Below are 14,449 nucleotides of genomic sequence, written 5' to 3'. Positions count from 1 at the left end.
TGTATTTTTCAATGAAAGAAAGAGACGATTATCAATGGATATTTCGACGTTTAAGCGACGTGAGCCAGTATTCATTTCAGTCCGAAACGAGTATGCACATTAACGTGTGGCTAATTCAATATTTGTTACAATAAACAAAATTATGTGAGGTTCTTCCGTGTCATTTATCTTGTTAAATAATTTCGTGCTACTTCTTCTAATACCAAAATCGAAAAGGCACAGGCGTTCCAATATCGAGAACTTCAGATATAATGTGCTAAAGATATTTCACTCCAATAACTTTGGCTGTTTTCGAACCTGATATTCAAACGTCACACCCATTTATTTGTTTTGCAACTAAAGTTTTGTGTTGTGTTCGAGTCTATCTTCAAATTTATACAAGGCGGAATATTACAGCGACAAAATGAAAACTTCATTAATGAATCTTACCTTTGCTGCTGCTGTGGTTATTTCAATTATGGGATCAGGTAAATAATAATACACCTGAATAGAGGTGGTGTGCTGTGCACTACACAGTCGTGTTCTTTTATGTTCCTACTGTTACGTACGTCGCAAGGTGCTTCGCGCAAGGTTCTTACAAATTCAAATGTTTGTTAGTGATGTTGATCAATAGATGAAAGAGTGTGAGACATAGTCCTAAGAAAATTCTGACAAAGATTACGTTTAAATTATGATTTTACCTCGAACTGATTGAGGAGAAGCCTTAATAATTAGCTCAAAGGTATTGCTCATTTCTAGCGTTAACCTGTTACAAACAGCAATCATATGACCAGTATTATTATCGGGTCTATTACTTCCATTGATCAAAGTATTTTTAATCGGTTGATTTCAAATCTTGTACTTCAATTTAGTTGAACATTAACTTTGCTATATAAAGGACCTAGAGCTTGTTTATTATTTTTGTCATCGTTATCGATAACAGGTGAATAGCCGTATGTGACAAATTAATGTCGTTAACTTCCCGATACAATTTTTGAATGTACTGATTAGGACGTAAAAACACTAAAATCTTAATGCAATCGAGCTTCCTTTTGGATCAAGTAATTTCTACAGTTCATGTTACACGAAGACATTTAAATTTCGGTTGGCATAAATGTATTGGCATGACCACACAGTACAATTATCTCATTATATTCCTAAGATTTCATAGATTTCATAAATTTCATAGATTTCATCCTTGTCTGAGTGCTCATTCTAACTTATTCCGAAGAAAAGCTTGCGACGAATTCGCAAAATGATTTTCCAAAATGTCTAGTCGAAATTATTCCCAATGAAACGCTATAGGTATTAGACCATATCAAAAATTGTATGGAGAGGAGGAAATCAGAGGTGAGCTGGTCTAAACCGAACCGAAAATTCCGGTTTTTCTGGAGGAAATGGCGATTTCATATAAACAAGCTCACCTCTCAATGAAAACCATTTAAAGCTGAGTTATTTTATATGAAATCGATATTTCCTCCAATCTGTATGGACAGACCATACCGGGTTTGTACGTTCATTGATTATTCCTAGCTGTAACAATTTGTCGGTCAGCACTTCTACACTATAATTCTATGCAGTGCATACACAGCGGATGAAGATTTTATTTGTTTATTGACTCGATGGCGCTCGTTTCATATTTCTCCGTACCAATTATTATGCAGCTGACGCTACGCAATTAATGTCTGGATCATTAATCGCCATTTAATTTCACTCAACGTGTGTTACCATTTCGGTATGATTCCATTGGCATTGAACGAATAAACATTTGAAAATTTCCAACAATTTCCATATTGTTTTGGTCGATCAGAAACGGTGGTGAATCATAACCATCAGATGGATTCACCGTATCGATTCCATTATTTATTTGAATATTTTAATTCGAATTGCAACCCAATTGAAACACGTAAAATACTATGTTTAGCATCAGCAATAAATTGTTATGTGTGCAATGCGACGGACTCTGCAACGCCATTCCAATGCGGTGAATGGTTCGAGCGATTCGATACACCGGATATTGAACCACAAGATTGTTCCGGTGTACATGGGGCTAAGTATTGCATCAAGCATATTGGAAGATTCGAAGGTACTTATGAGCGATGTTTGGTGGCAGAGAATGGTTACACATGTACTAATACGATTAAATGGTTGTTGTGGCTAAAATGGTTGATTTAGGGGTCTTTTTCATCTACTAAATCATCGACAATTTTTTAATATTACAAATTTTCTTTATTTTAATACTAATTCTCACTCACTTCCATCAAAACATTTCAAAAGACTAACACAAAGACAATTATTTAACTCGCATGCGAACAGTAACATCCATCAAATGCTATCAATGTTCAGCCGATAAAACAATTGATTGTTCGGATTTGATGATTGCCCAGCCGGATGCCCAGATTCAGCCCGAAGAGTGCGATTCAGTGCATGGTGCAAAGTATTGCATAAAGTCAACAGCTCTAAATGGTTAAAATTCATTTTTCGTTATTGCCAAGAGTGTTTTTTTAAAGAAGAAAGAGTTCTTGCTTCGACGTGGTAGGCTCGCTACATTTTTCAGTTGCAATAGATTTGGCTATTTGGCATGAATATTCATCACAAAATAACGCTACACATATGTATTTTTGTCTACTAAACGACAAAGCGAAGTAGATGTAGTGCATGTCGTTCTATTATTTGTTGTGATTGTTTTTAGTAACTTTAGACTACAGTCGGTGACTTTGAATTAAGTGACGCATTTTGTTTCAGCTGAGCCACTCATACAAACAAAAGTGCTTTAACGTGTTTATACGGGTGAAATGGTTATACACACGCACGAGGTAGTCTAAAGACGTAAAGCACTTTTGTTTTAATGAGTGGATCACCTGAAAAACAGATGAATCGAATTTCGTCACTTACTTCAAAGTCGCCGACTGTAAAACTTCGTTTTAATTTACACCGAAAAAAGATAGGTATTGGCAATACCATATCATGCATATAAAATACCTCCTCTTCGTCAATACCCATACCTGTTTGTCATACCAGAAATTTTACAAACTGTTGTCATACTTGTTTACCATCGCTTTCTTGCTCTAATAACCTTGCTTTTTCATAACTCAGAATGAACTTCGGGTGCTTTGTTGTGGAATATTCATTTACATGCTACATGCGTCGAAAACTGTACTTTTCATGTTTTAAGCATTTCTTTCGAAGCTCTCAGCATGTAAAATCCATTACATAACTCGGGATAAAAATGAAAAGTCTAATTTTCGTGTGTTTATTGACCTCGACTTCGCCTCGGATCAACAAAATTCACACGAAAACTCTACTTTTAATATTTTTATCCCTAGTTACATAACAAGGGATAAAAAGTTGAAAAGCAGAGTTTTAGTGTGAATTTTGTTGATCCGAGGCGAAGCCGACGGGACCTTTCATGTTCACCCGGGATTGACACCTTCAGCATGTCAACACTTCGTCGAAAGAAGTGTATACATTATGAAAATAGCGATTCTCGACGCATGTAGTGTGTGTTTTCATTATGAGTGAGAAAAGTTACATTTTCTCGGGCGACATGTAGCCCTTGCTACTATCGAAAAGTAACTTTCAACCTTTCTTCCCTTTGTGAACAAACAACTATTTCAACCTTGTTTTCTAATCCTATTATTATCCGGTTTTGTCTTATGTAATAAAAAAACGGTATCAAGAACAATTTGAAACATTTTCTCTCTCTCCAACACCACAATAGGTGGCATCGGTGCTAAACGATTTTGTTCATCCAAGGACTTGGGAAATTACTGCAACTATGTGCAAAACAAAGGTGACCGAATGGAATACAGATCTTGTATTTTCACATGCAGCACAGACGGATGCAACGGATCAACTCGAATAAATTTAAGTTCATCAACTGCGGTTGGGTTATTAGCAATTTCATTAGTTGCTCTAATTAAGAATTTACTGTAACTTTTGTAACGAGTTTTTATAGATTTTTAACTACAAACAAAGTCCGTCCAAATAATGATTGTAGTACAATGACGTAAATTCTAAGATTTTTTTATAAAAAATAAATACTCCGTCCAATCGAATTATTCTTTCAATGTGGATCCGAAGAATAACAAAAAATCCTTTTCAGAGCTCAGGGGGTAAAATTAAAAACTAGGGTTAAAACTAAATATTTTTTTTAAAAAACTAGCACACAATATAGCAGGAGAACTGATAAAAGCAAAAACATTAAATAATTACCACATCTCAAAAGACAATAAATCTAAGACCAAGAGGCTACGTTTTCGGACTCTTCTTGAGTCCTTAATTTATCACTTGCGAAGCTTTAGGATCTGTGGTTTGCACAATTTGTTACTACGTTGCCAGTCACAAAAATCTAATAGTGTCTTACAAAAAATTATTTTCTTCACCCCAAAAACGAATGCGTACATTTGTTTTGCTAAGCGAAATATCTCCGACTAGAACTAAGCACAAACGCATTCAAATTCAAATAAGTCTAAAAACTGATCCAGTTAGATATATTGGGTAATAAAAAGCCATTTGAATAAGACTCCACATGTTTCTCTTATTTTAACTTGGAACAGACAGCAAGCATATGACCAGTATTATTATCGGGTCTATTACTTTCATCAATCAAAGTATTTGAAATTGGTTGATTTCAAATCTTGTACTTCAATTTTTTTAACATGCATTTTACTATATAAAGGACCATATTACCCAGAGCTTGTCATTATTTTTATCGTCGTTATCGACAACAGATGAATGGTAATGGTGACAGGTTAAAGTGATTTATCGAATCTTTGCATCAAAAACAAAATTAGATTCATACCCCACTCACAAACATATTTTGCTAATCTTAAATTCCCATAACACCAAAACAGAAAACAAATCCAGCGAACCATCAATTGATCCCGTTTACTAAGCGCATAAAATGCAGCATCATTTAGGTATTCGCGCCATTCAGCACCATCGTTCGACTTCATAATCCAATGAAATGTTTTGCCGTAAATTTCAATGCTATTACCATGTTCAGATTTCACGCTTGATTTGACTGATTTGAGGTTAGATTGCCCCGCAACAGGAATCCCATCGTTAAAGAAAATCTCGTACATCTGTAAATAGTGACTATTTTCGCGATGCATCGAACGTACAACTTTTCTCGCCATGTCTAATTCGTCAGCACTAAAAATCGATCTACAAATTACTTCCTTTGACACGTCCACTCCATACTGATGACCGGGAACACCAATAATTCGTTTCACTAAGAACAATTGAATGTCATAAGACATGTGAGGCATAAATGGTGACAAGCCGTTGAGCAAAACATTTGTCATTTCTTTAAATTTCACTGTCTCCAGTTGGATTACTGGTATGAAAAAGTATCGTATCAAGATGGAACAAATATGCTCAATGGTCTCTAAGCTGAATAAACACATGTTAAAATGATCTTCTACTCCCAACATGTGACCAATAACGGCCCAGAAATGGGTGAAACCCTCACGGTCTTCTTTATTGTCACAACGAATACCAAGGAAATGTGGACGAACGAGAGCGAGACTGGAAGTATGAAGATTCAAAACTGAAAACCCTTCAACAATCGAGTAAGACATTTTCACATTTTACCCCATAAAGCCAAATGTTGTGAGGACCAGATCTGATTGAGTGATTAGGCCAATCATCTTTTTACTAGCACTATTTGAAGCTAGCAAATGCATTTTTCGAATTGTGTTTAGCGATTCCCATGATCTAAAAAAAAACAAATTTATAAACGACACAAACTACATTTGGTATCTAGTTATGTACTTTGAGCCAGGCCGTAGATCAATCTCATACCATGATATTGTATGCATTATCGTTGACACGTATCTTTTCTTAGCCGTTTCTACAGTGCTCGATCGTTTCGTTGAGTCCAAAACATCTAATCCTTTCGGATCTGCTAGTAGTATCAGAAGACCGCACAGATTGGACGATAGAATGCCGAACCGATTTTCTAAGAAGTATTTCTGACCTCTAAGAGTTAAAAGATTTGCATTCGAATTATTGTGAAAACCATCGACGATAGTCTTACCTTTTAAATTTCAATTCATCGTACCATCGGGGTAATGTTGCAGAAATTGTACCACTGTTAGATGGTACATCGCATGGTGTTGATGTTCCATTTTTAATCATATTCACCACAAAGCTTTTCGCTTCTAAAATTTAAATTTTAAATAGGTAAACGACAACATTTATTGAAAAAATAAAAGTAAAATTAATAGAGCAAAGACAAAAGAAAATATATGTCCGGCTGACTCGGCATAGCAACATTTGATATGGTCTGTGTTTCTCACAGGCTTGTATTTCAGGTGAACATTTACGGTTTTCTTTGAACAAAGTAATATTATAGAACAATATAGACATGGACGGATCAGATACATCGATTCAACCCAACTTACCCAGTTCGGAGTGCGTCATTGATTGTTCCTCTTCCATAATTATTTTCGACTCGTTTTCCTTATTCCTTTCTGTAAAATTGAAAATTTGTTGACGTGTATCATTCGATAGGTGCAATTTCAAAATAATTTGAATAAAGGTCTTTAACGCAGTGAACATACAAGAGAAAAGTTGGCGACTCCGGTCATTTAAGATACATTTCAGATACCTTCCTCTTCATATGATACATATCCCTCTAACACCTGTTAACCTCTCAATTTGCATTCTTATAGTTCAAAAACTGATACAAGCTTGAAGCATACTTTCTCACAATTTTCAATATTGCAATTGGACTTTTACTGCTAGTTCTATAATAATTCAACAATTCAAATCATATTTCTAACTGAAATGAGCATTAACTATCAAATACAATATATAAGAACAAGTTGCATTTTAAGAGAACACCCAAGATTAGTCGTTATCATTTCTCGACATAGAAAAACATGATCATTCCAGCAGACCAGCTGATTCATAATTTTACTATCGCATCACCATGTAGTATAGTTCTTGTTTTTGTTTTTTTTTCTTCTGTTTTTGTGTAAACGATTGATATTACGACGTAGTGTTTTGATGGAAATCTACATTATGTGCAAGATCACATCACACATATTTAAATAAATGATCGCTTTCTATACTTGGAATGAATCAAACCAATTTTTCGTTTGCCATCTATCACGATTCCAACCGGAAGGAAGTTACGTACCTACATTCCCATCAGGTGAGATTAAGCCAAATGGAACGAGGTGATGATGTTGAGCTGACAACATTCTCAAATTAAATTTTAAGAAATGCAATTAGCAAATAAAATCAGTCTAGACGTTGTCTGTTTGTTGACAAGAGCACATAACTATACACGATATACAGCAAAATCAAACTATTTTATGTTAAAGACACTACCACGACGAACGAAATGTAAACAACGTTTATTTTCAACAGACCAACTTCGTATGATTTACTCTTAAAGACTAACAAAATTTAAAAAACTTAAAGAAATTTTTTATTTTATCCGGCGTCATCAAAGTAATTATTCAGTTTACTATACAACAATAGACAAAAACAGCAACTATAATATTCGAGGGGTAACCCATCCGAGGAATTGGAGTATGGAGTCACAGGCTCGAAGGAAATGACAATCTGCTCCGGTAAATAATACATGGAAATGTGAACAAATGCAATATGAAAAACCACTGTTAGGTGAGGTGGGATTTCAAGGACTATCGTCTAAAATAGGAACTAAAGTTCGAACAGCATGTAAGGAAAGTTTTGGAAGTCAGTCGATAAAAAACTGAAATCTCGCGTTTTCGTCTGACATTCGACCTCGGCTTCACCCACAAGGTCTCAACCAGCTTCATAGTGTAAAGTTCACACTGAAACTGGATTTTTGAAATCTTCATCTCTAGTCTTGGCAGTAACAATTACAACTAAGGAAATTCTAGAGAAAATGTTAGGAGAATTTATGCTAAATGTCGAAAAGTTTAGTGTTACTGTTGAAATATCCGCATATTGGTTAATCCGGCAAATACAGTCACATCAGCTCCAGAAATTACGGGTAAATACAGGCAAAATAAAAGGAAATATTGGTGAAAACGGAAATGGTGTCACATGATTTTGATCAGTGGGCTACCCCTCGAACATATTTCTTTCATATAAAAACAAGAAACGAACAGGAGTTTATTAAGTTGTACGAAACCGGTTAGTTTGAGAATAATTTTTTTCCCGGAATATCTTGATAGTGCAACGTAATGCCCTTTATATTGATTAGAATAGCGGAATGTTTGTAACTGATTCTAAATAATACATTAGTAAGACGGAAAATTGAGGTTTACTAACTACCCTGTCTCGTGTCTTATCCAGGGCTTGGAATTTATGTACAAGTCAAACAAAAAAAATGTTAAAAAGTTATCGGAAATCGCAAGATGTTACCATACATACCGACCCCGTAAGTGACAAATCGTCGAATAGTATTTCCCTGCAATGTTTTTCATGGATTAAAAATGACTAAATGTGCTGAGTAATTTACTGGCTGTGGTAATGATCCACGAAACGTATTTTTGTTTATATTTAAGAGAAATTACGTTAATCGCAGAATCATGGTTTTCATGCGATCATATTCGGTATCGTTTTATTAATCTGATGTTTTTATAATTGTAACCATAAATTTTGTATCAAACCGAACAATATTTCGATGCGGTTTATGAGTAGTACTTATGAGTAGAACGGTGTATGCAATGTAGTATTAGTATTTTTCGCACTAGTGCGATAAATATCTTATAAAGGGAATTCGAATCAGCAAATCCAAAATGAATTTAAAAAATTGCAGATTTCGAACCCGAACACTTACAGCTAGGGGTAGCTGCTAGACAACCACTCTACCACTTATTCAGATATTGAGGTACGCATTTATATATCAAACTTAGTTCAACGTACTTCAAATACGTCAAATACTTTTCCAACATTAATGCTAGCTTAGGCTTAATTTCCACTTACCAAAAAAGTAATCTGTGTAAGAGACAAAAATGATTTTTTTCAAATTTTGCTTTGTTTACTTGACAGCTCGCTCTCTCACGGAGTACTTTTTGTTGAATGGAAACCATACTCCATATTCCATTAAACTTTTAAAATCGTTAGCGCTGCCAAACGAAATAATATTGCTGCACAGTTTACCAGAAACTTGGGTTCCGTATTTTCTGTGATCCGCTGAAGATTTGCATTACCATCACTGTTTTTATTACACGAGAAAAATGGCAAATTGTAGAACACTTCTGCGTATACAAAAATGGTATGTGTGGAAAATATATAATAGCGCTTTTCGAAGGATAACGGCTAAAATTGCTTGTGGTGATGTGAAAGACGAAATCGGAGAGTATTTAAGGCCGAAACAAATCGGATTCAACTAGGCTATGGTCTTCAATTTTGTGGGTGTGACGAATAGTCGTATCCTGAAATTATTCCATACAACGTACAACAATTTAAAGATTTCATTAAATTTCATGATGGAGAATGTAAGTGAAATGGAGAAAAAACCCAGGAAGATTCGAAAACTTCCCTGCAAAAAAAAATCCGAAGAAAACTGCCAATTTTCTGGACCACTCGGAGCACGGCTGATAAACCAATCAAAAGACACAGAAAATTGAAGTGATACCAATACATCAACCACTTTCAATTGAATCATTAACGATTGAAGCTTGGTGTCAGGTCAATGAAGTTTAGTTAAATTGGCCACCGATATTCGAGAGTGCATAAAAAAAAGAACCTGTAACCACATTTTAAAAGCTGGTTTTATGATAGTTTGGAAGTAATGAGGAGGAAGAAATGATTTTCGTGGGCAGACAGATTAATTAGCTGTAGGACGGCAGTGCGCAAACTGCTTGATATTTGGAGGGAATGTCTCAACAGATTTCTAATCGAGATCCAATGTACATTCTATTCATTATATTTTCTGCCCTCGTAAACGCTTTCTCATCCCATAGCTCAAAGACATCAGCAGTCCCAGAACAAATATTTTTCGATCTTTAGAAAATTCTAAAAATTCTGAAGTTTCCGGGATATCATTGGTAGCAGGGCCTACTTTAAAGGGATTGATTTCTTAGAAATTTCATAAAATTCTCAAAAAAAGGCCAGGTTAAGGCGCTTTACATAACAATGAAAACATTTATCCATGCAACCCGCCTCAACCTACACAATTTTCATATGACTAAGGCGAATCAAAAAAAAAATATTTTGTGAACCCACCTGCCCAATATAGTGTCGAATGACCATTAATTATGAATAAATGACGAACGACAATTCAGTTCAAAATTTATCAAAACTTTATTTTTACAATTTTTCGTTTTATTGCTATAACGCGTATCATTGAGTGTCTTAAGATTAAGTACGAAAGTTAGAGAACAAAATCGTTAGTGCTTAGTGCTAATGGAATGTATAGTTGAAAAGATCGAGTGGGAAAGCCAGAGTTGAAATTGATTGTTAGATTTTACAAATATTTCGACGACTTTCCTCACTCACAACAAGAAAACGTTGCATAGAGTACGTGTGGCAGGATTAATTTATGTGTTGCGCCATGATCAAAGATTGTGATCATCGCTTCACTCATGTGTTGATGTGTATGCTTTCCATACAACAGCTTATAAATACATGTCGGGCAAAAGAGAACCCGACTAAAATAGTTTCAATACAATTCTAAAGAACAAAATGGACGAATTTGTAGTTTACCAACATGAGATTCATTTTTCAGATCGTTTCTTACGTAATTTCTGGCATTTCTGTTTAGGAATTTTGCTGCTCTAACAGTGGTAGGTAGTACGGTAACAAGACACCGTCACGTCGATCAAATGATAATGTGTGCTTCGGCGAGGTAAGCAATTGTCTCAACTGCTGACTGATATCTTCGAATGTTGGCCGTTCGCTCGGTTCCAATTGCCAGCAGTTTAACATTAACTGATAAATGTCGTCATACATAAACGCTGAGCGTTCCGGTTTGACTCCACTGATCACTCGAGATAGCAGATCACCCGAACTGATGTTCGCGTACAAGGTTCCACCTGTTGGAATTGATGTTGGTTTTAGTAAATAACTACCGACCGTCGCGTTTTATGCATTTTTACCTAAACTACAGCACTCCCACATTAAACATGCAAACGACCATACGTCACCCTTAATGGAATAGTGATGGAAACGTAGCACTTCTGGAGCACTCCAACGTAGTAGATCGATGGCCTTGTGTTGGTCGTCAAATGGCGTTGCACCGAAGGCTGAGATTTTTATTTCGTCCTGCGATGTCATGCAAATATTGTAGGAACATAGTTTCCTATGGACGAACTGTGAATCGAACAAATTATTGTCATGTCCAACTGATGAATTACGAAAAAATTACCTGGTGCATCGACAGATAGTCCATAGCGTCAGACAGTTCGGCAAGTAGTCTCAGTATGAATTCTTCGGATAGAGTGGAAAATCGATGCGGATCGAAATTCGGTGTGACACGAGCGTCGATCAGACGTTTCTTCAACGTAACTGTTGCCTCCTCAAACATTATGTACAACCAATCGGGTGTCTGACATATGCCCAAAAAGCCGAGCACATTTTGATGGGACGAAATTTGTTGAATTTGAGCAAAATCTTTTAAGAATTGCATCTGGTCGAGAGGTTCCATGTCATCTGTGTTCGTTTCAGAGGTTATTTGAATTCGACTCAAATCACTACGACTACAACAGTCCAAATGAATGACTTACCAGAAACGACATGTACTTGACACCGTCTCCTGTTTAAGTGACCAACAATAACGTCTCCATAATTTCCACTACCGACTATGTTATTGACATCCAAAGCCAACATATTTCGTGGATACTTCTGCGCATCAGGAACCCTATCCAGCAAATCGTTCAGCTTTTGTTCGAAATTTCCTTTCAGGTAATCATCCGGTATGTAACCATTATTTTCCTGTAACAACCCAAATCTTATGCTGCAAAATATGCGGAATTAATATCAACGAAATTTACCACTTCAATAATGGGTCCCTGCAGTGTCAGTTCGTGATGATCAGATGGAAGACGACGTAGACGACGATTCAAGCGAACACGAAGATAGAAATATGCGCTGGAATAAACGGTTGTGTAATTTGGTTGGATCAATGAAAGTTTATCGACGAAGGCTTACATGATACTGCACACTAGTAACAGTCCAAAGATGATGCAGGCAACAATCAACGTGACAATGACAAGGTCTGTTTGGCCTAAAACGAATCCCTTAAGTCAAGTGAACCCAAACAGACAACTTCCATTTCTTACCCTCATCTTGATCCTCTCTGATTGTAATCATAACGTCATGTTGCTCATGAGAAGTTGACGCATAGCGACGGGTTGTTAGATTGCCCATTTTACTTACGATCCCAATCGATACATGAACATGACTGTCAGGTGTCAACGCAATATTTTGGTATCCACGATAATACCGTCCATCGCCAATTGTAAACCGACGAACTGAGTCTTGGTACTCCAATTCGGCCGTTATATAATAATTTGTTCCATCCTCTTGTGCTTGCTTGAAGTTCGTCAAAAGATTCTCATCGAATTGCTGCACCAGTCCATTGTCAACATACAAAACGATGACGTGATAGAAGGATATCGGTCCGTTAATGTTTGTCTGTGGCTTAATCTCTATCACAAGTGACGTATCGCCACGACTGAGAACGGTTGGTTGTTGAGGTTCTGGTTCGGGCACACCAATTTCCGTTTCAATGGTCACTGCAGCAACACCACCTTCGCCTGCATCGGAATTGGACACTATTTCGATGAGGTACGTGGTGCCAGGATGCAGCGGCGACAAGTCTACTTGATTGTTTTCTTTCGGCACCGTCCATTGGCCAGGTAATAAAGATTTCGCGAATGTTTTGATTGGATTCACTCGGACAATGTAATTTCGCAGAAATTTCTTCTGTTGCGGTTCGTCCCATTTTATTGTTATTGACGTCTGTGACCTATCCACCTGTCGAACATTAGTCGCTGGTCCGGCAACCTCGACACCAGTTTGATAATAGCTTTCACTGGATGGTCCTCCGCAGATTTGTTTAGCGTTACCGACACATTTAATGTTGCATTCGGTATCGTTCAGTTCGACCGCATTGATCGACTCAGTGCACCAACAAAAGACATTGGATATTGCTGCAATTTCGAAAAACGATTTCTCACACAGATCTACACATTCATCCACAGTTCTAACACGGTGATGATTGCTTTGATTAGAATTGGAAACTTCGTAGCAACCGATGGCAAATCCTTGTTCTGCAGACACACATTTTATCCACAAAACACTTAAAACTAGCAAAAATCTTTCAAAATATCGCATTTTCAGTTAAAATATGGGCGGAGTTCATACACATAACCTAACTACTCTTATAGTTGACATTAAACCATTAAATTTGCAAATGTTTCCAGTAAATTGTCGACTTGTGGCTGCTGTCGAATATGATCGTGAAGGCACTTTGTCAATTCATCGAATTATTGAGTAAAATTCTTAATATTTCGTTAGTCATTGCTTGTGTGTTACTTTAAAAATAAACAAAAACAAAACTTTTGACAAATCAAGATGCAACACTTTTGTTCGGTTGACGTAGATGAAGTACTAGATTGTACATATTATAATATTGTGAATATTAGCGCCGGTTCGACGGTCGTTCGAATTAAATTGCTCACAATGTCTTTAAATTTGTGAGACATGATATCGAATTAAGTTGAAATAAATACAATGTTCGTAAACGTACTGTTCCAAGTGTTCCAACTCCACCTCTTCGTCCCCTCTTTTACATATTACAATTAAATACTATTGGAATGATGGTTACATTTAACGCTTTTCATAAAATTTCCTGCACTTTTCAATCGTAGTGTGCTCATTTGATCGCAGGCATTTTTCTGCCGTAAGACGTGTACATGATTGAGTAAAAAAACTTCTTTCTTTGATAGTAGACGCATCAAATTTGTTAGTCAACTATCAAGTTCTTAGTCAGATTTCAATTCACGCCGTAAGTGTGCCAAAAATTTGAATTTTAAGTGAACGATTCAATGAAAAAGTGAACCGAATAATACATTCCAACGCTTTCTTGTATGAAAATGACGCTACGTTAGAAAGACCTCCGCACTTTCCATTTTGAATTTCGACCGCACTTACGGCGTGAATTGGATACTTAAGACAAATGTTGTGGTCTCAAGTCCTTGTGTTGCTTACTGTCCTCGACCAAAAGAATAAAAACCACTTTTGTGTTTGTAGTGTTTATTGTCTGCCATGCATTCGACTCATCTGAGTTATCGTCATGGCTGTAAATTTGAACAATAAACTGTACACTTCGGTTGTTATAAACTTTGCTTACTTTCTAACAACTATCAAAATTTTAACAATTTTTTTCCTGCTTGTTTCATGCACACTATCCAAAACAAACTTAAGATGATCTCCTCAACAAAATCAAATTTCATCAAAGTAATCATTTCGATTGAGGCTATGATCAACAGTGTAAAATCCTGTTTTTCTGGGA

The 14,449-nt window shown here is 36.3% G+C and overlaps 3 protein-coding genes across 3 annotated transcripts; 1 reads left to right on the top strand and 2 right to left on the bottom strand.

Annotated features, from left to right (window-relative positions):
- The first annotated feature begins 58 nt into the window (after nucleotides 1–58).
- LOC119080609 lies at nucleotides 59–4,004 on the top strand. The gene is made up of 4 exons (XM_037189011.1): nucleotides 59–467; nucleotides 1,904–2,065; nucleotides 2,296–2,445; nucleotides 3,701–4,004. Exons 1-4 carry the CDS (start codon nucleotides 404–406, stop codon nucleotides 3,913–3,915), a joined length of 591 nt encoding a protein of 196 aa, XP_037044906.1. The 5' UTR covers nucleotides 59–403; the 3' UTR covers nucleotides 3,916–4,004.
- A 640-nt stretch (nucleotides 4,005–4,644) lies between these two features.
- LOC119080606 lies at nucleotides 4,645–7,386 on the bottom strand. Its single transcript, XM_037189006.1, has 6 exons — nucleotides 7,130–7,386; nucleotides 6,390–6,458; nucleotides 6,023–6,146; nucleotides 5,758–5,964; nucleotides 5,578–5,700; nucleotides 4,645–5,511 (listed from the first exon to the last, which is right to left on the bottom strand). The coding sequence occupies exons 1-6, from the start codon at nucleotides 7,191–7,193 to the stop codon at nucleotides 4,734–4,736; spliced, it is 1,365 nt and encodes a 454-aa protein (XP_037044901.1). The 5' UTR covers nucleotides 7,194–7,386; the 3' UTR covers nucleotides 4,645–4,733.
- Nucleotides 7,387–10,277: 2,891 nt separating this feature from the next.
- LOC119080601 (putative tyrosine-protein kinase Wsck) lies at nucleotides 10,278–13,541 on the bottom strand. The gene is made up of 7 exons (XM_037188999.1): nucleotides 12,213–13,541; nucleotides 12,082–12,157; nucleotides 11,925–12,021; nucleotides 11,658–11,865; nucleotides 11,300–11,583; nucleotides 11,031–11,244; nucleotides 10,278–10,967 (listed from the first exon to the last, which is right to left on the bottom strand). Exons 1-7 carry the CDS (start codon nucleotides 13,267–13,269, stop codon nucleotides 10,693–10,695), a joined length of 2,211 nt encoding a protein of 736 aa, XP_037044894.1. The 5' UTR covers nucleotides 13,270–13,541; the 3' UTR covers nucleotides 10,278–10,692.
- Nucleotides 13,542–14,449: the final 908 nt, after the last annotated feature.

This window comes from Bradysia coprophila, unplaced genomic scaffold, assembly GCF_014529535.1.
Source record: "Bradysia coprophila strain Holo2 unplaced genomic scaffold, BU_Bcop_v1 contig_350, whole genome shotgun sequence".
Lineage (NCBI taxonomy): Eukaryota > Metazoa > Arthropoda > Insecta > Diptera > Sciaridae > Bradysia > Bradysia coprophila.
Note: the sequence above shows the minus strand (reverse complement) of the source record. Positions and strands in the feature narration are given on the sequence as shown.